Source organism: Acipenser ruthenus, chromosome 2 (assembly GCF_902713425.1).
Source record: "Acipenser ruthenus chromosome 2, fAciRut3.2 maternal haplotype, whole genome shotgun sequence".
In the NCBI taxonomy this organism is placed as follows: domain Eukaryota; kingdom Metazoa; phylum Chordata; class Actinopteri; order Acipenseriformes; family Acipenseridae; genus Acipenser; species Acipenser ruthenus.
The window spans coordinates 4,120,528-4,144,487 of NC_081190.1; the positions used below are offsets into that span (position 1 = coordinate 4,120,528).

At 41.1% G+C, this 23,960-nt stretch overlaps 1 protein-coding gene across 4 annotated transcripts in view; it reads left to right on the forward strand.

The window, feature by feature from the left end:
• The window catches only part of LOC117404049 (DNA repair protein XRCC4), a 159,307-nt gene that overhangs the window by 9,885 nt on the left and 125,462 nt on the right, over positions 1 to 23,960 (forward strand). For all 4 annotated transcript variants that reach the window (XM_058986840.1, XM_058986833.1, XM_058986821.1 and 1 more), the window contains exons 2-3: positions 7,742 to 7,908; positions 10,872 to 11,062. In XM_058986840.1, coding sequence (XP_058842823.1) covers positions 7,770 to 7,908; positions 10,872 to 11,062 — 330 coding nt within the window. In that variant the 5' untranslated portion in view covers positions 7,742 to 7,769. The remainder of the gene's footprint in view (positions 1 to 7,741; positions 7,909 to 10,871; positions 11,063 to 23,960) is intronic.

A 23,960-nucleotide genomic window follows, 5' to 3' on the forward strand; every position in this document is an offset into this window, starting at 1 on the left:
AAAAAATCAGTACTTTTTAAAAATCTATTGATCAGCCATCAGTCACAATTCTTGTTGGGTGTAAAAGAGATTTTAACATTACTGCTTAGAAAATCGTTCCCCTACAGTATATTAAATTAAAGGGATTAAAACAAGCAAGACGGGTTAACCCATGGTTGTGTAGTTCTGCACACCTGGAAAGCATTAAATCATGTCTAAATGGATTCAGGGGGACAGGGTGCTATTATTTTAAGTGATCAGAGCTGAAGAGGGTTCGCTGAATGTTTACAGCTATACAAACAAGTACAACGTTTGTTCTGTTTACACATTCTGCAAACCACCAAAGCAATGACCAAATAATAATTTGATAAACTGGGTTAAAAAGCTATTCTCTATGACTGATACAAATACAGATATTCTAATATCCTGGAAGAATTAAGGGGAAAATGCCTTATATATTTGGTATAAAGTTAAATATACTGTACAATTGTGGTTCGCTTATATTCTTCTGTTTGGGGAACACCATTTTCTTTTAGAATAGGGATCCACAAAATGAAAACTGAGGAAGGCAAGTGGCAAACATGAAAGTAAATGTCTAATGTTTGCCGACTGTTAGCATAGGCCAGTCTCTCACCAAAACAGTGAAAAATACTTTTTATACATTCATTCTGTGTTGATTTGCAAAATAAATTTAGACAATTGCCAAATTGATATGACTGTTGTAGAATATCTGCTTTGTTATCCAACCATATGAGAGGTGCAATACATTTATGAAATGTATTGTTAGATGATCATATGAAACAACAAATGTACATTTTTGTAATTTGTGCTTGTTCTTCCTTTTTTTTTGTTAAAGGCAAATTCAAACTGGGTAACTTTCAGATTTGCCTTTTTATAGCTTTACAATGTTTTAAGTTCTTTTCTCAGATGTTGTTTTTCAAACTACCTCATGTGTTTGTGCTCTGTATAAAGTTCGTACAGTGGAGTACAGCAGCTGACTCTCTTTACAGTGTCGTCAAGCTTCTCAATAGGTCTTCCTGTAGACATTTTTCAATTAAATAAACAAACAGAAATCAGCTCACAAGGACCACTCCTCGCTCTTAGTCAGCTCTGTAAGAAAAAGGTTGTTTTGCATTGCCAAGGGCTCTTTAGGAGAAAGGGCTGATAAAATACAAATCTCTTACTTCACTCTCTTGCAATTTTGCACTTCTAGATGTGGGATGCTTCAACTCAGTTACTTATAGCAGTATTTGAAGAGATAGCACAGACGGCTGCAGAACATTATCTCTGCTGGCACTTCCTATGTTTAAGTATCAGGTTGTGTGGTATTTTTCGTACAGATTTTTTGGTTCTTTGTTGCGGCTCTAACGTTTTCAGGTGTATAATACTTTTGGAAAACTCATTTTTTATCTCTTAAAAACAAAATGTGTTTTTTTTTTTAATGGCGAAAAAATACCAACGTTTTGTTTAGTTGCTTTTTATTGAACTACATAATCCAGTCACCTTGCAAAATTATATATATATATATATATATATATATATATATATATATATATATATATATATATGCAGTGCTCAGGTGAATAGGTGATGCAGGTGCTCCAACAATGTCAGAATCAAAGTTACGTTACAGTTACAGTTCTTTATTTTCACCTTGTTCTCTGTTTTGAGACTGTGAAATAATAATGCTGACTCTACCCAACAATGGGTATTGTCAGCATTTAAACCACAGGATTCAGTCCCCAAATAATAATACACAAAACAATACACAACACAGACCCGGCCACTTCTCCTGACAGTGTGTGCTCCGAGTGCAGGGCAAGGCAATTACTGTGACAAGTGGTGCAGTGTAGTCCGGGCTCGATGCTGGCCTGTAGCGACAGCTCCCGGATCGTGTTAGCCGTCTATCAGTGACAAACACAGGCAGTTAGTTTCCACAAAACAAACAAAACACTTAACACTCGCATTTGGATTTGCAGTCCATTTCCTTTTTGGTCAATCTCGTAACCACATCAAAGGAACAGATTACATCGTCACATCCCCAATTATACCCTTAGTCACGCCCCCTGCAATAGCTAGTTCAGTCACGTCTCCTCTAATCCATGACTGACACGTTGCATACTGCTGTAGGGTGATGGCATTGGGCATTGTGACTCTGCCCCCTTCCTGGCTGGTTGGCTTCCGCTGACCCTGGAATGAACTGCCAGACCAACCCTTACGAGGCACTCTGTTCCTGTTAAACAGCGCCCTCACAGATCGGGAGGGAAATTGTTGACTAGGATTCATTCGTTCTGTCACAATATACAGCATGGGATCACGATGATACAGATCTTGAATATTTGGTTTTTATCTGACTTTTTTCCTTGAAATATAAGACACTGAAATGTAGTTGTAGCTGGGTTGTCTTTTTGTAAAGTTACTTAGTGCTGAAAGTAAATATCCATCTATACAGTTTTTTAATTATTCCTTTTCTTTCTTCTTCCTTTTCTGTATGCCTGCAAATGCTAAAATACTGTTAAAATACTAGATGGCGTACAGTAATTATAAGGCATCTCCACATCTGCAACGTGTTTATAATTACACACATTCGGAAGTACAGTATACACAGTCTTACTTTCTGCAAATACAGGTAAGAAACATTTACACGAGAATGCACTGCAGGATTGGGCTGGGACTACAAAAAAAGTGTGTAGGTCATCTTCCAATTGCTAATTTCCAAAGATATAGCCCTCTTGGTCCTTTTGAAGTGCTTTCTGTACTGGCTTAGCCTGCAGGTAAATACTGGTTACAAGGGGAGAACATGCAGAGAATGTCCAGTATCTTAACTATACCATCGTTACTGACCTAACACAGTGCTGTGGTGTGTAATCATGAGGTTTCTAATCACTGCAGACAACATGACTTATGGACTTGTTCTTTTTAGATAATTGAACACAATATTGTAGAAATGTAAATCTAAGTTGACAGGCCAGGAGGTATTGATGAAAGTGTGTTAACTTGGGTCACTGCTGAGAACGGTAACATTAGATCTGGAAGATTATAGGGAATAATTACCTGTTGATTTTCATTGGTGTACTGATTTTCAGCAACTTCCATCTTGGCAGGCTGTTTTTGTTTTTTTATGTTGCATGATTAGCTGAATGTAAATTAAAACACAAAACATACTTAATATTAAAGCTGTGCTTCCATCTCTTGTGAATTTAAAGTCCAAGAAATAATCAATTCCTTCATACAGTACTTTAAAAAGATATTAGGCCACCTCAAAGTATTCCTTTATCCTGTATGAATTAACCTTACCTGACAACTATATGAATCCAAAGTAACCTTACAAAATTGGAGTATAAAAGTAGTTGGGCCTTTTAGTTTCGGGGCTGTTTTGAACAGGTATGCTCAGCAGGATCTCAGGTCTCTACACCCCAAGCCAGTCTGAAACCTCTGACAGCCCATTCTGAATTGGGTTACATTGCTTGGGATGGTACATTTCACAGTATAGTATGTTATGCAACTTGTAACACATACCATACGTTTAGTCGTAGATGGATTTAGATGAAAGTTTAATTGAGCCCAGTGTACCTTTATTTTAAAGAGGTACATTGGGCTAAACTAAACTTACCTTTATTTTAAATTATTAACACTTGATGTTCATGTACATACAGTACTGTACAGTAGAATACAGTGAGTTTTTCCTGCTTTACTTTTGTCTGTCTTTGTAATAGACAAGGTGTTTATATGAAATCTGTGCGCTATTATTGGCTGGCCAAAAGAGAAGTTTTAATTTATTATTATTTTTTTGTTGGTGAAATACAGTTTGCCACATTTGCTTGATTTTTAAATATATTGTTCTGCAAGTTAGCCCCAGCTGTGTCTTGCTTAACATGGCAACTTTATAAATGGCATGTTCCGACAGATTGATGAAAAGGAAAAGCTCTATCCATCAGTACGATTTCTCTTGCGGGACTGGTAATGTTGCCTGCATTATTGATCCCTGTGGACAATCAGGACTACTAGTTTGTCAAACAAATTAGGTACTTTATCCTGAGCCTTGTACAGTGGTCATTCCCGAGAATCTGTAATACAAGTGATGCATTTGCTCTCCGAAATGCTTGCTTCTGCCTTGGTAACTTTAAAATTGTGTTAATTTACAATAGAGGACGTTTAGAATCTTTCCCAGAATATTTGATGCAAGATAAATACTGCAGATGGGTAATTTAAAGGGGTTTCTTGAGTAGTAAGCCAGTGTCATCTTTTTTTATGAGGTTAAAGACTAATCTTCCAGTCCTTAAAGCCTGACATTGTCTACCTAAGGGATCACTGTCAAACTGTGTTCCATGCTATTCATTTTAAATCACCTTCATTTGTCCCCCCTTTGGTTAAGGTGACCCTCATGTCTGTGAATGTGTATTATTGTTATAATCAATTATTATTCCCGCCAATCTGAGCCCCCCATACCGCTGCAGTAGGCAGCCGACAAAAACAATGAATCCTTTTCGCTCATTCCCTTGCCTGGAGCATCCTCTTCACAATTTCTACATTTATTCAAATTGCTGTTATCTATACAAACAGCTTCATCCGACTCTGGTTTTACAGAACTTGTGGCAAAATATTTTCGTAGCATACTGTCTGTTTCCACACACCACCGTTTTGTGGGAATTTGATAACTGTGATGCTACAGTCATAACATACTTCCTTCGACTGTTTGAACAAATGCCACCTTTCAGAACACTGTTTGTGGTGCCAGGTTACGAATGTTTCTGAAGTTTTTTCTTTAGATTTTTCCAGTCCTTCACTGCATTTTCATTGAAAGCGAGGTCTTTTGAACTTCTGAAAAAGGAAAGCAGAAAACCGCATCTACCTGCTTACTGTACTCTAAATATGAAAACATATTTTAATATTCTGATGAAAATGAATGGTTTTCTTTACCAAAGACAGTTTTCGGATACACAGGTAAACAAGGCTGTACGGTCCTGTTGCAGTATCACCAAGGTCCAAAATACAGGATTTAGTTGCATTTCTGTGTCATTCGAGGAGACAATGCTTGGCTGGTTTAACATCCATTCTTCCCACCGATCTGAGCCCCATATAGATATTTGAAAGTTTACGATAAGAGTGCAGTTATGTTTTTTCCAAATATACCTTCAGAAATACGTTGATTGCCCCTTGATTATAAGTACAATATTAAGTGCGTGTTTAGAAGCTTAATAGTCACTATTAATAATTGATTTAAATTGGTGTGAAGTGATGGAAATGGTGTTTGAAATTGGTGTAGGTACTGTAGGACTGCAGAACAAGACAGCGGATTTAAAGGTTTTAAAAAAACAGTGCAGCTTGTTATCCTTACTGTTTTTCTAATTTGCTTAAATAGGCAGAACATGTTTTAAAGTACAAGCTAGCGCTATGTTAAACTTAATTTATTTGGCAGCCTTATGTTAGGGATAAAAACAATGTCAAATATATATGTAGCATCCCTGAGTGGTTTCGAGGTCTGTTTTGTGCTGTAAATTAGTATACAGAACAAGATGAGAATAAATCCGGTTTATAGCTTTTATTTGTGTCTGTCAGTCCGACTGTTTTTCAGACTCAACACAATGAATGAAACTTAGTATTCAGACTCACTAGTAACAGAGTAATACAAAATAATTATATGTCTTGATTATATATATATATATATATATATATATATATATATATATATATATATATATATATATATATATAATGTGTGTGTGTCAAATGGGTTCAAATGCAGGGAGACGAAAGACTCACACACCGCCTATGGATAACAATCTCCTGGTACGTCTTAATCTTTTGATTTGGTTCATTTTGAACTCATAAACATTATTAACCATTGTGGATAATACCAGAATGAACCTTTTTTTAAACAGAATGAGGCTCAATCATCAAAACTGGACATAGAGACCTGACTTTTGCAATGTGTTTATTAAAGGTCTCCTCCAGCACAGGGTTAAGCTCATTCAAGGTCATGAATGTGCCCATTATTTTAGCTGGTTGGGACTGAAGCTCAATCCCTCATTAACACACCGTTTTAAGTCTTGTGTCGTTTCCCTGTGTAGTGCTATCAGTATAACTTCGAGGCCTAGGCCTAGCTCAGGGGTGGGCAATTCTGATCCTGGAGGGCCGTGTCCCTCCTGGCTTTTGTTTCAATTTTTACTAATTATTGGTCTAATTAAGTAATTTAGGGTAAAGTTGGAACAAAAGCCAGGAGGGACACCGGCCCTCCAGGACCGGAGTTGCCCACCCGTGGCCTAGCTGGTAATCCCATGAACATTGCAGTGATCAGCAAATTCAACTGAAGTGTTAAAGCCCTTGATGTAACACTTCCTGTTTGAATGCTGCCATGTCATTTTTATCTGAATCTCAACCTTCAATTGTGGTTCAATAACAGGATCCCCTGATTCTCGCTCATTTGCTGGAACCATTTAACAATGTGACCACTGTGTTCTATCATATTATATTGCACGTCCTTCATTGTGGTGAACTACAGCATATGGTTTCTTATTAATTCAAAGAGCTCGGCACTCTTGATATGCTCTGCAAGAGGCATTTAATTTCTAGTGTCATGCTGAGCCGTCTTTTTAGAGAGGGTGTGCATTCATTTACGAGTACATTTACTGTTAATTTAAAAAAAAAACACATGGAAGAAGTAAATCAGGAGGCTTTGTTTATTTAGTTTTTTATAGCAAGTAAAAAGATTTTTCAAAAATGTTTTTCAGAGCTCTGTTGCTAGAACTAAATACTTGCGGTTAAAATGTACTGTATTGCAGCTCTGTTGCTTATACTGTACAGTAGTAATATAAGGCTGTCCTACTGGACAGAGCTGATTTTCTGGCGTTAAATTCTAAATTGCCTTTACAAGGACTAAGTCATTTAAAAATAATGCAGCCAGACTGCGCTACTGGGCCATTCAATATTTCAGGATCCCAAATATTGGTCTCACATTGTGTATGTTTTTGTGGTCTCATGTAAAGCAAATAATACGTCTCACAGCCAAATTTTAGTTTTCTCTTAAAAAACAGGTTAAAGGGTACATAAGGACCTTTTTATTTTATTGTGTTACATGTTCCCATGTGTTGCTACAACTGTTTACGTAAGGTGTGTGTATTGTTTTAATGTTTTCTTTTTTTTTACATTTTGACCACTTTTTTTTTTTTAATTTTTAAATTGCATTCCCAGCCTCAAAATGACTTCCCATATACCCGCATGGACCTCTTAGAACTGCATTTCACTGGTAAATCCATCTCAGTTACATATGTGAGCAGAAGGATGATGGGAAATGTAGTTCTGAAAGGTCCATGCGGGTACATGTGAAGCCATCTTGAGACAGGGAATGCAATTTAAAAGTTTAAAAAAGTGGTCAAAGTCTAAAAATACATTAAAACAATACACACACCTTACATAAACAGTTGTAGCAACACATGGGAACATGCAACACAATAAAATAAAAAGGTCCTTATGTACTCCTTTTAAGTATGAAGGTTTTTAATCACATTTACCTTACTAATGTAAGTGTGTTAAGGTGATTTCTGCAACACCCTTAAACAACAAGAAGAATGCATTATGTAAGATAACTGATATGCATATGATTTGAAAGAGAGGGATTTTACCTGCCAGTTACAGCAGTCCAGCTTCTTGTCTTTGCTTAATACATCTGTTATTCACAATATACAGATGTAATGTAAAAATTCCAGCTGTGCTGCCATAGGGTGTGTCTCTTTAAATCCAGATTATTTTTTATTTGTTTTAGGAGCAGATTTAAGCCAGGTGCTTGTAGAATGGACACAAGCGTGCGCAGGATTGAAGTTTCATCCGAACCTGGAAAAATCTATTTCCTGAGAGTAACCTGGGAAGAGGATCTTGGGTCAGGTTTCAGTGTGGATTTGTGTGATGGACAGTCAGCTTGGACTGGGAAAGGTAACGTTGAACTCCTGGTTCATCTCTAACACATGCTACCATTATGAGGAACATTAAGTCGCAGTTTGAAAGATTCAATTTGCTGGCTGGTATTTGTAAATATTTTCTTTGTATACATTTTAAAATCTTTGTCATCAGATGAAGTGATATTTTTTAGATCACAGCTGTTATACACAGAAGTATGAACATGTTTTTAAGACTACTTGCTTAACAAAACGGTAATTATATACAGTAAATTAAAAACCAAGACCACTGTGTCTTGAAAAAGCAGGTACATCGTGAATCCTGCAGTCTTTCAAAAACAAGTCAGTGATATTTTTAAGCAGCATTTTGATGGCTGGAAATGTATTTCTGGGGTTGAAATTGAAAGTGCACAAAGGAATTGCTCAAAATCAGCACACAAAAAAAAGTCCACAGTTAAGGTAAGATTGTTTGGAATTGAAAAAGAATGCATGTACATTTCAACACTATGAAGTTTAAATACGATACTGGATCTTTAAGTGAAGGTAATCATGTTGAATTAGGGGGGTTCATTCACATTGCAGCCTAAAGATCCAGAAATGTGATTGAAAGGATAGTTATGGGAAAGGCAACCTCTTCACTAAGCATGCCTGCGATCAGTGGCAGTTTTATCCAATCCGTTATTACATTTGCAGAAGTGTGTGTGTGTGTGTGTGTGTGTAAAACATACACCTGCTATGACAAGATTTTGTGAGATATATTTTACCTAAATGACTGCTCATCTTACAACACTGAAAGCCATGATTACATTGCGATGAAGTGCACCTGTTGGGAAATGATGTTGGGCCTGAGGGTATGTGGTGGTGATTGAAACACTGGACTTTGGCTCTTGCTGTAATCCTTGAATCTCGTGTAATACAGTATGTGAACAGCTGAACCTGACTGATTGATTCTGCAGGTCTTGAAGTACATTGAAACAAGCAGTGATTGTACAGTAGCTGTATTCATCAGTTCAAGTTCTCTTACATGCAATACAAGAGGATTTTAATAAAGGTTTATGAACTAATCATATAAGGAATCATGTACACTCAGCTGCACATAATACAGGTGTAATTACATTAGGGCAGTGGTTCCCAGCCTGTGGTCCGTGAGTAAACTCCAGGTGCTCCGCAAACAACTCTCAAAATCCGGTTACGCAATTCTTGCAAAAAACAATTTCTACAAAATCACTCGTTGTGCTACTAACATTACGACGCAACACAACACAGTCTTTTTTAACCACATGATATACAGTTATAAGATATGTATGTAGTCTGCATTTTCCCCCTTTATCTGTTTTCTTTTATCACGGGTGTGTTTATAAATTAATTTATAATCCAGGGCTGGCAATGGAACGTGAAACAAGCAATGTGATTGGTCGAGGTTGACAGTTGGAGCCTTGTCACATATTTGAAATCACTGCGCTGCCTCACAGAATTTAAAGTACCGGTAGCCATCTTGTTTACAGTTACAAATATACAGTAACTATCAAACTGAGTGACCAATTACCAGCAACAAAACCCCAAAAGTAGTAAGTAGACCTCCTGATTTGAATGGAGAATAATTAAATGAACTGGAAGATGGCAAAACGGAAAAAAATAGTCTTTATATTCTCACCGGTACTTTGTCACTTCAAATAATGTCTTTTTAGCAGTTTGTAAACACTACAGAAAAACACAGAAAGACAGTTCTGCACATTATCCTCCCCTCTCCGAGGCGTCATTATTCACATTTTTTGTTTACTTCCGTTCTGCTGAAACAGCATCTTGCACTTGCAGAAAAAAAAAATGAATGCAGTGCTGTCTGAACTCCGCCCCCGGGTGGATCTTTTCAATGGCAATGTAAAATTCAACACATCAAAGCTCAAGGTTAGAAATGGGACTACTTTTGTGTTCCCTTTATTGATGTAAGGATATTTAATTAAAAAAAAAAAAAAATTACCTGAAAAATTACTCATGCTTTTTTTTTTTTTTTTTCAAATCTACTGTTTGACCTGGATTAAATGCAATAAGGCCCTTCAGGATGTCCGTATAGGTCGAATATACTTGACTTTCATCTTGTGCCGCACAACGCCCCAAGGCGTCCGTATATTTGACGTATACGGACACCCTGTCAGGCCGTATTGCCTACATGTAGTACAGCTCCCTTTGATGCAATACCAGGCATCGCTGTCAAAGCCGCCATTAACTGAGAAAGCTTTCTAATGTGAAAAAAATTCTAACTAAATAACTTACACATCATGAAGTCACATTTGTCTTGTCAAAATTACAGACTTTTTTTTTTTTTTAGCCAGCATTATTAAAAAAAATAAAATCTACATCTCGCATTCATGTAAATGCACTGCTTTCTAATCTGTGCTCATTCTACAGTTTACGTTCACTGAACTTCAGGGGGAAAAAAATAAATAAATAAAAAAACGTTATCTGGCTGTCCCAGCCTTTTCACGCGGCATAAATGTGTCGCACTGCATTGAATATTCCTAAATCCGTTTAAATAACTAAATAATAATAATAATAAAAAACAACAAAAACACGAAAACCACAGTTTTAATACTTTTCATTTCCAACAATATATGTGCTACAGTGTTGCCATATACTGTTATTTCAATACGTTTTTGGATAGGTTAGCTGCATATAGTAACAGAAGTTAATGTGAAGTTATGTACGTTATATAAATACTTTATTTTCTACATGTACTTATACATGTACACATACACATACAAATTTGTTTAAAAATGCTGTTGTGAAAAATGGTCCGTGGGGAAAACACCTAGTTGGTCCCTACATTGAAAAGGGTTGCACCACTGCTCTAAATGCATTTCATATGAGACTAAAAAAATATGTAATTAACCAATTTTATCAACTTGATTTAAGACAAAACACCAAGATCACCCCCCCCGATTGTTTGGGTGAACCTGTGCTAGTGTGTGATTGAATACTTTTTCTTTTTATTGTCGATACCAGTGTCTGAAGAAGAGGTTTCTAAAGAAGCCCAAGAAATGGAAATGAAGAGACAGATTTATGTCGATGAGCTCTGTCAGGCCCTGACTGCTGGAGGAAAGCAAACAAACAGCTACAGTTTTGATCTCTCCAAAGATCCTGCAGACAACCGCAGCCTCCATTTCTCTTATGAGAAAGTGCTGAAAGACGTATTCGTAAGTAGCAGATTAAGTAATATTTCCGTTACAGCTGTGAACGAGAAAAAAAAAGAAAAAGTGGTTTTGCTGTTAGTTTTAGCAAACGCACCCGACACCATAAGGTTTTACTCAAACTGTGGACTACTGTTTGGTTCACACAGACATGACTGGGAGATAAACTCTGAGATAGTTATTAGTTGTGTAAAATATGAACATATCGTTTCTGTATATTGCATGTGAGGTTAACTTTTTGGAATATCACTAGAATTTGATGTAGACACTGTTCAGGCTTCTGTGTTTACAGTACATCGCAGTGACACACTAGAACTTAAACGCTACAGCGTAACAGGGCTGTACCAATGTGGCAAAGGTGGTTTCTTCTTTCTTGTCTAGATTAACCATATACAATATTTAGAGCACCTTGCTTGTTTTTACCATCTGAAAGTCACACTTAATAATCTATGAATACATTGATCTCAGTGTCGGTACAATTGCATTATTTTCACTGAACTACTGGCAAAAGTAGCCCGCACCCCCCCTTCGTTGTCATGTTTTTAAATTACTTGAGCTGGCTCAGAATTCGAACGGGAGCCTAAATTCTGTAGTCCAATTTTACTCCTCAGGCTGGACTGAATTCTAAAGTCTGAATTGGGCTGGGAGGAAATGACATCAATAAATGTCAATCACAAATGTTGTCAGGGGCGGGAACATACCGTATAACGGACATTTTGGTTGGTTTAAATTCGGCGGTTTTGCTACTTTGGGGAATTTTGACTGTTTTTGAATTGCCGTTTTTCAGTTTTTCATTTATATTTCTAATTCCCCAAACACTCAAATAGATGTTTACTGAATTAGATCTGTCTGCTAAAACAGTATCTCATTTACAGTAACTCGTTCTGGCATCTGCAATGTCACTGCAGCAACTTGGAGAACAACAAAGAAGGTCTTCTAATTAGTTACAGTATTTATCGTCCTTATATAGTCCTTAATTTTAAAGTACTGGTAAACTTTTATGATAAGCATTTGCTATCTCTGTTTTAAAACTTAGCTGTGGTTCACAGCATAACACAGTGGAATGATCACAGTATCATGTAATTGTAGGACAGTATTGCCACATGTGAAAACTTTAACAATATAAAGCCAATACGAAAATGTCACATAGGCACAACTGTAAAACCGATGGGGGCCAAGGTTGCCCCAATTGTTTATTCTAACTTGTATCAAAAACACAAGCGAAGTTAGAAGAAACAATTGGGGCAATCCGCATCGCTTTTACAGTTGTTCCTATTTGCTTTGTGCTGGGCAAGGTTGCCCCAATGGTTTCTTGAAACTTGGCTTTTTGATATCTCCACTTTAAGTGGCTGTGCACTTTTGATAACTTGGCGTTTTTTCACATTTCCAATGGTATACACTGTAAGATGTTAACATTAATTGAATATACCTTATCCGACCCGAGTGTTGCATAAGGATTTTCTTCCTGTTCTGGTTCGGGTCTAGTCTCGGTTCCTCAGGTCCACCTGGACCTGTGAAGACCTCTAACTGCTATACAACATCTTTGATGAAGTGGGATGTTCTTTGCCAAAGGTTATGCAAGTTTAGCCTTGAATGCAATTACAACATCCATCACTTAACAAAGTTATGAGGTGCATGCTATGACTAAGGGGTAGAATCTCTTTCCCTAGCCATTATTTCCCTGTTTTATGGAGCTATTAATAAAACTTCAGTACTACTAGAGAACTGGAAAAAAATAAGAAACCCTTTAATTTAATACACATTTATACCTCCCATCTGGAAAGTTTAATCAAATACCCCATAGAACAGGGAAATAATGAGGATGGTGGCTTTTTGGTATTGAATAAACCCATTAAGTTAGGGGCTTAGTTTAGGTTGTTAAACAGTTCACGGAATTACACTTACTGTAAATACAGGAACAGATTCTGTCATATGCACCAAACCTGATTGGATGTGTTTAATGATGTTTATAAGCTATTCTCTATATTAGGTTATCAATGATTACATAATTTGAATTCGGCTTTAATGAAATGTCCATTGTCCAGAATTAATTTGCAGTTATGAAATGGGCCAGTGACTCAGCCCTGGGGCTGTTATGACCCATCACTGTTTTAGATGTAAAACCAGCTCCTTGGAGTACTGTCCCAGTTTTTTTGCAGTCTGGCGTCGCTGGCTCATTGGGATTCCTCTTCAGTTTAGGCTAATAACTCTGTGTGCTCTGCTGTGCTCAAACAGAGACGATTGCTATTGCAGAACATGCAGCATTTTGCCAACACTTCACAAATGTGTTATCATATCTTACAGCCTGATAACCTTGCTCCTGTAAATTAAACACAAAAAAAGGATCTTTCCAAGCTGATTTAGCATAAAACAAACTGTGACAACCTGTCGTCCCAGTTGACTCATGGCTTGATTACCCAAGAGCCATTCAATTGGAAATAACTGTGGCCACATAAGAAGTGTGTTTGGGTGGCGAGGGGGTGCGGGAGTGGATTGAGGGAATAGTTATTCGTTGTGTTTCGGCAGGGTTTGGTGCACTCTGCAGGGCTTGTTGTTTTCTCTGTCGCAGTAAAGGACTTGAGAGCAGGTGTACAGAGTCCTGCCACTGGTGCAGTTTAGTCCATAGTAATCTATGGATTAAATGTCTTTCCTCTCTATGTTTTTGCAGTATCTGTTTTAACCCTGGTTTAGTGTCAGATCACTGGCTGATAGGTGGCTGATAGTGGCTGCTCCAAGCTGTTGAGGCAGGCAGTTACTAAATTATTCTTCTGTAAATGGCAATGAAGTAAACTATTCTTTGTCTCGGTTTACCTGATTTATAATTGAATATCACCTTATAGGCCTCTTTCTTTCCTTTTTGTTAGCAGTGTTATAATTGGTGGATCTTGTGAAAAAAGCTATGCAACCTTCATCTTTATCTCTTTACTTATGGTAGTTTGCAAAGATCTCTTCATAGCTTTCGATTTATCGTTGAAATGCTGACAACTCATCTTTTTATCTGTACAATGTGATACTTACTGTATATTGTCTCTGGGGGAAAAAAAGATAATTATATACTTAAATAAACAGATTTGCATTTGTGTGCAATGTTTAGATAGGCCAAAAATGTGGCATCAAACTACTTGCATCAGTTATATAGAAAACTATAAGATATTTCTGAAATAATGCACAATGTAAACACACAGATGCATGTTCAACCACTGAGAAAGGCATTGCTAACTACATAATACCATGCATGGGGGGGGGGGGTTATATATTGATCAAGCTCGTCTCAATATACAGACTTATTTGCTATCTATTGCATCTCTGCAGTATATTTAAAACTCTATTCTGTCATTCTGTTAGAGAAGCTTTTACAGAAGCTGTTGAGGGTATCCTAATCTAGGCTGAGTTATATGCTATTTTAAATACCTGATTTGCTATTTTTTTGAAGGCTGTTTTTAGAAACATCTTTTCAGATTCAGAAACAAGAAATACTTCAGTGGAAAAATACACTTTTGTTAAAACACATCTTTGTGTTCGTATGTCTTTTCACCTAAGCTTCTGTATTTTACTGTATTTCCACCCTTGCTTTTTCGCTGTAAGATGCCCTTTGGGAAGCAGCTTTTCTCCAGTGCACTGCTCCAGTATGAATTGCATGTTTACTTTAATGCCCTGTATTGATTGTCTTTTTTATGCACACATAAATACTCTGGCTGTAATATTTTATTGGTCATGCCAGGCATGGAGACACATACCACTAATAATCAATGGATCCTTTGCATCAGGACAACTGTAAGATGGAAATTATCAATAAAGTAAGAGTAGCAAAACAAAATGCTGCAGTAGAGTACTTCGGGTTTTCACACAGAATCTTTGCACTGATACTTTTTACTATTAAAATAATATAAAAACATTTTATGTTATTCATTTACTGATATTCTTAGATGTCCTGTATAGGCATTTAAGGAAATAAATGATTGGGAAGTTGGCTGTTTGAGCAAAAACTTTAATATATATATATCTATATCTATATCTATATATATATATATATATATATATATATATATATATATATATAATATACACACATGCATCCATACATACAGCGGTAAATAACTGTATGTTATTATTTATTATTATTATTTATTTCTTAGCAGACGCCCTTATCCAGGGCGACTTACAGTTGTAAACAAAAATACATTTCAAGAATCACAGTACAAGTAATAATACAATTAGGAGCAAGATACAAATACAATGACTTTGATTCTAGCAAGTACAAGTATAACAAAATACCATTCAATAACGGAGCCGATAACAGTGTGGTAGTTACATCAGGATATAATTATATACAAACTACTACAGATGAAATAACACTCGTGACAGATTACAGTACTCTAAAATACAGGATTAAATGCAGTAAAATAGGGGGCAGATAAGAGCAAGTAAAGCATATTTAAGGAAGAGTGATAAGTGTCCAGAGGGAAAAAAAGAGGGGTTCTACAGGTGCTGTCTGAAGAGGTGAGTTTTAAGGAGGCGCCGGAATGTGGTCAGGGACTGGGCAGTCCTGACATCTGTAGGAAGGTCATTCCACCACTGCGGGGAGAGGTTGGAGAAGGAGCGGGCTCTGGAGGCAGGGGAGCCAGTCTTCTAGTGCAGGAGGAGAGGAGAGGTCGAGTGGGGGTGTAGGGAGAGATGAGGGTCTGGAGGTAGCTGGGTGCAGTCTGGTCAAGGCATCTGTAGGCTAGTACAAGAGTCTTGAACTGGATTGAGCGGTGATCGGGAGCCAGTGGAGTGAGCGGAGCAGTGGAGTTGCGAGGCAGAGAGAACACCAGGCGAGCAGCGTTCTGGATGAGCTGGAGCGGACGGGTGGCGGACGCAGGGAGGCCAGCCAGGAGGGAGTTGCAGTAGTCTAGGCGGGAGAGTACCAGGGCCTGGACCAGGAGCTGGGTGGCGTAGTTGGTGAGGAAGGGTCGGATTCTTCGTATGTTGCTCAAGAAGAATCGGCAAGTGTGTACCAGAGTGGAGATGTGCTGGGAATAAGAGAGGCAGGGGTCCAGGGTGACTCCGAGGTTCTTAGCGGAGGAAGAGGGAGAGAGTGTGGTAGATTCCAGAGGAACAGAGATAGAGAGATCAGAGGAGGGGGAGGAGGAGGAGGGAAAGAAAAGGAGGTCAGATTTAGAGAGGTTGAGTTTGAGGTGATGCGAGTGCATCCAGGAGGATGTAGTGGAAAAGCCTTGCAGGTTTATTATATGTATGAGGTCAGCCTTCATGGTGTTGTCTGGAAAAACGTTACAGAAATATGAAGTTAGATGTTGAAGTATTCCCACATGCTAAGTAAATAGGTATTTTTTTATCCCATATTTCCTGTATTTATATTCTGTGTTTCATCACAGGACTCAAACACACTACCTAATAGGCATGCTTGCATGGAAAGAGAATGATTTACCCAGGCCAGCTACAGTACCTACGAGTGCAGCGTCTGACCCTCATTAAATGCTGTGGGCTTCTACGTTTCCTTTCTCCAATAAGAACGGTGACAGAAAACAGAGATTTGGAAACTTGTTATAACAACGTGTTCCCCCAGGTGATTCATTTAATGCTGCCTTATGCTTTCGTCCATGTTTTTCCCTGGTGCCCAATTCCTTTCAATTTAGCACAGGTACAGGAAACATTAAAATAGTAGGTTTATAGTGTGAGGGCAACCTTATGACATTTGCTAAAATGTCATGGAAGTGATTTATTGTAATAGTTTGCTTTGACTGTATAGCAGATTGGCTTCCTGTTTTTTTTTATTTTCGGAAAACATTACATCAAACTGTTTGTTGATGGATTCTTACTGATGTTGAGAGGTTAGCATAACTGGAGTAAAGGATATAAGTAGTAAAAGTAGTAAAGGATATAAGAACATAAGAAAGTTTACAAACGAGAGGAGGCCATTTGGCCCATCTTGCTCGTTTGGTTGTTAGTAGCTTAATGATCCCAGAATCTCATCAAGCAGCTTCTTGAATGAACCCAGGGTGTCCTCTTCAACAACATTACTGGGGAGTTGGTTCCAGATTCCCATGATTCTCTGTGTAAAAAAGTGCCTCCTATTTTCTATTCTGAATGCCCCTTTATCTAAATTTGTGACCCCTGGTCCCTGTTTCTTTTTTCAGGTTGAAAAACTCCCTTGGGTCGTGTGACAGTCTGGCTCGCAGTGGTGACGTCACGGACCAGGAAGTAGAAACCAAAACAATGGATGGGCGGTTGAAGCTGAGTGCAACTGCACTCAGCGTATTTATTAATAAACAAAACAAAAATAAAATATTTAAACAAACAACAAAACAAAAAGACGCGTTGGCCAAACAAATAAACAGCAACAAGTATATTAAATATAGCAATTGTTTTTGCTCGCTCTCCCGTGTTCTCCCGTACTCTCCTCTGTACACTCCACCCCGAGTGCAGAGAGCTGCAGGTTTATATATTCTGGCCGAGGGATTAACTAGTTGTTAATTATCTTATTACTCCTCGGCCAGAGTCTGCACGCGTTTGGTAAGGATGCATGACTGTCAGCTAGTTAAATAATCAGTAGCTGATCAGCCATGCATCCTCACGGGGTTTTTAAATATAATAAAAGACGCGGAGCTTTTATCCGCGCCGCAAACAAAAATACAAATAATAATACATAGGGGCGGGACACTCCGCCACAGGTCGACATTGTCAGTACCTTTTAATATGTTTACTTGTTGTTTGAATTGTGAAATATTCAATTAAAATGAAAGCTGCCTGTTTAGAATCGCCGACAGTTTGCGTATATTACATCAAAAATAACCTTTTTGTGACTTAAAAAGCTATGCTTGTGCCAGGGGTGAAATTCTCAACAAAAAACGTGCAGCTTGAGACAATTTGAGTGCCAATGAATAAATACTTAAAAAATGTATACATATACTGTATATATACACATTTATAACAAAATAAGCCTTAAAAAATAACTGATCAATTATAACCAATTCACCATAAACAAGAAGTTGAAAATCCTGAAAGCGTTGTACCCTCAGCATGTATCACTGTTATGTACTATTGTGGCAGGCTGGCTCGCAGTGGTGATGTGGATGACGTCACGGACCAGGAAGTAACTCAAACCAAACAGTGGATGGGCAGTTGAAGCCGAGTGTTAGTGCACTCAGCGTATTTAATAAACAAAACAAAATATTAAACAAAAACACAAAACAAAAAGGCGCGAGGGCCAAACGAATAAACAAACAAACAAGTAAGTGTCGTGCTGGCTAATCCAGCACGTTTTAGCAATTGTTTTTTTAAATGTTATTTTCTCTCTCCGTTCTCCCGTACTCTCCTCTACACTCTCAACCCCGAGTGCAGAGTGCTGCTGGTTTATATACTCTGGCCGAGGGATTAACTAGTTGGTAATTATCTTATTATCCCTCGGCCAGAGTCTGCACGCGTTTGGTAAGGATGCATGACTGTCAGCTAGTTAAATAATCAGTAGCTGATCAGCCATGCATCCTCACGGGGTTTTTAAATATAATAACAAAAGACGCGGCGCTTTTACCCGCGCCGCAAACAAAAATACAAATAATAATAAATAGGGGCGGGACACTCCGCCACACATGCCCCCCCTTGTGCGCAGCACACATGGCCTTTTCGGCCACCTCCCCCCTTAGTCCCCAAAGTCCCGGTCAGCAGTCCCGGCGCAGGAACAGGGGCAGCAACGGGCCAAAGGTGGCGGCCACGGTGGGATGTCCTCCTCCCACCCAAACAGCCGTAGTGTTCCAATGGCCCGCGCACCGGCCAGCTCCTCTGGCCAAAAAATTTTTGGGGGTGGTCTCCAGACCTGCCCCCCCTTCTTCATGGCCGACAGCTCCCCTCCGTGGGGCTCTGGCCACCCTTTCTCCTGCAGCGAAATTGCTGCGGGGGAAGCTGGTCTCCTGACCTCCCCCCCCTTCTTCATGGCTGACAGCTGCCCTTCACGGGGCTCCAGCCACAGTATTTCCTGCCGCGAAAGTGCGGCTGGGGGAGCTGGTCTCCTGACCTCCCCCCCCTTTTCCATGGCTGGCAGCTCCCCTTCGTGGGGCTCTGACCACATGATCTCCGGCCGCGAAAGTGCGGCTGGGGGAGCTGGTCTCCTGACCTCCCCCCCTTTCTTCATGGCCGGCAGCTCCCCTCCGTGGGGCTCCGACCACAGTGTAGTGACCCCAGGCGAAGCAGGATCCCTGGCGACCCCAGGCAAAGCAGGATCCCTGGCGACCCCAGGCGAAGCAGGATCCCTGGCGACCCCAGGCGAAGCAGGATCCCTGGCGACCCCAGGCGAAGCAGGATCCCTGGCGACCCCAGGCGAAGCAGGATCCCTGGCGACCCCAGGCGATGTGGAACAGGCAGCCCCAGGCGATGCGAGGCAGGCATCCCTGGGTGGTGCGAGGCAGGGCAGGAGCAGTCCTTCCCATGACGGTGGATGTGGAACCAGCAGGTATTCACCCTCTGCTGGTGGAGGTGGGAGGGGAAAGCAGTCCTCCCACAGCGGCTGAGACGGAACCAGCAGGTATTCACCCTCTGCTGGTGGAGCTGGGAGTGGCAAGCAGTCCTCCCACGGCGGCTGAGGCGGAACCAGCAGGTATTCATCCTCTGCTGGTGGAGGTGGGAGGGGCAAGCAGTCCTCCCACGACGGTTGAGGCAGAACCAGCAGGCATTCATCCTCTGCTGGTGGAGGTGGGAGGGGCAAGCAGTCCTCCCACGACGGTGGAGGCGGAACCAGCAGGCATTCACCCTCTGCTGGTGGAGGTGGGAGGGGCAAGCAGTCCTCCCACGACGGTGGATGTGGAACCAGCAGGCATTCACCCTCTGCTGGTGGAGGTGGCGGAGGCAGAGGCAGCTCTTGCTGCTCTGCTCCTGGTGATGGTGGAGACAGAAGCAGCTCCTGCTGCCCTGCTCCTGGTGGTGGTGGAGACAGAGGCAGCTCCTGCTGCTCTGCTCCTGGTGGTGGTGGAGGCAGAGGCGATGGGGCGGATGCTGGCCACTCAGAGGGAGGCTGTGGCGGTGCTGGCTCCCTCTGCTGTGGCGGCTGGGCTGGTGTGTGCCGTGCTCCCTTCAGCAGCATAAATAGAGGCTGCTGGGGAACACCAGCATCCTGCCCTTCTCCCCCCCAGAAAAATTCAGGGGGTTGAGCCTGTAACTCCTCCCCTTCTGGCTCTTGGGACTGCAGCTTGGGTCCTAAGGCTGTGGAAGCGCAGACTTCCACCTCTTGGGCTATGGACGCACCGACTCCCCCCTCTTTGGGCTGTGGACGCACCGACTCCTCCCTCTTGGGCTGTGGACGCACCGACTCCTCCCTCTTGGGCTGTGGACGCACCGACTCCCCCCTCTTGGGCGTAGGACGTTCGGGCTCCTCCCACTCGGGCGTAGGACGTTCGGGCTCCTCCCACTCGGGCGTAGGACGTTCGGGCTCCTCCCACTCGGGCGTAGGACGTTCGGGCTCCTCCCACTCGGGCGTAGGACGTTCGGGCTCCTCCCACTCGGGCGTAGGACGTTCGGGCTCCTCCCCAGGCTGTGGAGGCGAAACCAGCAGGCATTCTCCCTCTGCTGGTGGAGACAGTAGCGATGGCTCCTCTCCCTCTGATGCTGGAGACGGTAGCGATGGCTCCTCTCCCTCTGATGCTGGAGATGGCAGCGATGGCTCCTCCCTCTGATGCTGGAGACGGTAGCGATGGCTCCTCTCCCTCTGATGCTGGAGACGGTAGCGATGGCTCCTCTCCCTCTGATGCTGGAGACGGCAGCGATGGCTCCTCTCCCTCTGGCGCTGGAGACGGCAGCGATGGCTCCTCTCCCTCTGGCGCTGGAGACGGCAGCGATGGCTCCTCTCCCTCTGGCGCTGGAGACGGCAGCGATGGCTCCTCTCCCTCTGGCGCTGGAGACGGCAGCGATGGCTCCTCTCCCTCTGGCGCTGGAGACGGCAGCGATGGCTCCTCTCCCTCTGGCGCTGGAGACGGCAGCGATGGCTCCTCTCCCTCTGGCGCTGGAGACGGCAGCGATGGCTCCTCTCCCTCTGATGCTGGAGATGGCAGCAGCAGGGTCTCTCCCATATCCGCAGCCAGGTAGTTGAACACCATGGCTGCGATGTCTGGGAGGGAAGCTGGGTGGTGTTGCTGTTCCCAGGCCTCCCAGCGCTCCCCATCTCTTGCCCACAGGAGGTTGATCACTGCAGGGAGGGCTTCCTCATAATCCCTCCCCGGCTCCACCAGCCAGTCCCAGACTCCCTCAGAGGAGAGTGCATTCGTCCTCTTTGGAGGATGCAGGTCCTCCCTCACTGGACGCTCTGGCTCCTCTTTCTCCTGCCATGGAGGGGGTTGGTCTGGTGCCACGTGCCCAACCTCACCAACCGCGAAGCACCACTCCTCACCCTTCAGGCAGGTGAGGCAGATATCCAGTGTGGCAAGGTAAGGCTGATGTTGCTGCGCCTCCTGCTGCTGTTGTTGCTGCTGCTGCTGCTTTCTCCTCCGGCTACTTTTCCCCATTTTTAATTTGAAAAAAAAACACGAACAAACAAAAAAAAAACGCACTTTTCAATCCTGGTCCGGCTGTTGGAGGCGTTGTTTGTCCCACGCAGGACACCATATGTGGCAGGCTGGCTCGCAGTGGTGATGTGGATGACGTCACGGACCAGGAAGTAACTCAAACCAAACAGTGGATGGGCAGTTGAAGCCGAGTGTTAGTGCACTCAGCGTATTTAATAAACAAAACAAAATATTAAACAAAAACACAAAACAAAAAGGCGCGAGGGCCAAACGAATAAACAAACAAACAAGTAAGTGTCGTGCTGGCTAATCCAGCACGTTTTAGCAATTGTTTTTTTAAATGTTATTTTCTCTCTCCGTTCTCCCGTACTCTCCTCTACACTCTCAACCCCGAGTGCAGAGTGCTGCTGGTTTATATACTCTGGCCGAGGGATTAACTAGTTGGTAATTATCTTATTATCCCTCGGCCAGAGTCTGCACGCGTTTGGTAAGGATGCATGACTGTCAGCTAGTTAAATAATCAGTAGCTGATCAGCCATGCATCCTCACGGGGTTTTTAAATATAATAACAAAAGACGCGGCGCTTTTACCCGCGCCGCAAACAAAAATACAAATAATAATAAATAGGGGCGGGACACTCCGCCACAACTATAATATAACACTTTAGTTAAACCTTAAATGACAAGCATTAAAAAATATTACATTATGCAGTAACTGCTGTAGAAAGGGAGTTTTGTGTCAAGATATCCTAAAAAGGGATAATGTTATAAAAAATGGTATAAAAAAAACAACTGTGCTATGAAAAAATTATACAAAAGGTCTAAGTCAAACAATGCACAATAGGGGCTAAAATCCCCCTCAAATGTATTATGTAACAGGCACTACTACTACTAATGATGTACCTGGTCATATTAATCTCCATAGTATTCTCTGAAATCATCCCCATTCTTTCCAGACCCTGGGTACTCACCTACAACAGGACCTGGCCATGCTTCAATAATAGCCTTGGATTAGAACATAAATCCCTGTTTCTTTTATTTATCATGTACTTCTTGCTTATCTTACAATAATATGTTCTGTGCGCTTCTCTGTTGGGTTTCGGTGTAGATTAATTACCATGATCTATTCTAGAAAATGATTTTTCAGGCAGAAACAGTGTAAAAGTAGACTTTTTTGTTTTTATTTTATCCCTGGTATTGTGGTTTCTGCACAAGAAACAAAATGGCAAATGACACATTTTCATGAAGTAATATCATTAATGTGGTTTGCTGCTGCTTTTTAATTTTTTTTTAAGATGTGCACGCAAGTGAAAACTCACATTTAACTTAAATAAACTCTTTAAAATGTTTTAGAAAAGGGGACATTGCACACAGAAGAAACACCTCATCGTTTTGGTTTTGGTTTATTACAGTCCCTATAACAAAAAATACTAGGCTAACAAAACAAAACATTGATCACTATTCTTAACATGTACCTTGCAAGTTGGGCCAGTGTTTGAAAGGCGTCTGTATCCCGATTCTGACTCGCTTACCAAATCTGAAGCTGCACTTTGATCCTGTTTTTTTATGTTATTGTCAATCTCTACTGTCCCACACATCACTTGCCAAATTCTGGCAATGTGGTAAATCGGTGTAAGGCAAAACGCGTTATGATAATTATTTCAAATATCACTATGTAACACAATTTTTGTTCCTGGGTAGTAAGTGTTATTTCCTAATTGCTTATGCCTCAAAAGTATAGAAAATGGCTATTATTCCCCACAAACTTTGCTTTTGTGACCAAGACAGTGATATTTTGAAATTTACCTATTTCCAATGAGAAAACGGGTGAATTTGTGTCTTTTCGTTCACATAAAGTCAGAAAAAAAACAACATATGAATCCAAATTAACATGTATTTATACTAAAGTAATACAAAAATGACTACAAAAGATTTAGAAGTGAGTAGTTTTTCGAGATTTACGATTATACTGTAAATCACTTTCACGAATCAGCCCCAAATGTAGTCTCCCATCATGTTCTTGTTATACTGTCCTTGGTAGCGGCGTTCAAAGTCCAGTATATCCTGGTGGAAGCGCTCGCCTTGCTCCTCCAAGTATGCTCCCATGTTCTCCTTGAATTTATCAAGATGAGCATCAAGGATATGGACTTTGAGGGACATCCTACAGCCCATTGTGCCGTAGTTCTTCACCAGAGTCTCAACCAGCTCCACATAGTTTTCGGCCTTGTGATTGCCCAGGAAGCCCCGAACCACTGCGACAAAGCTGTTCCAAGCCGCTTTCTCCTTACTAGTGAGCTTCTTGGGGAATTCATTGCACTCCAGGATCTTCTTTATCTGTGGTCCGACGAAGACACCGGCTTTGACCTTTGCCTCAGACAGCTTAGGGAAGAAGTCTTGAAGGTACTTGAAGGTTGCTGA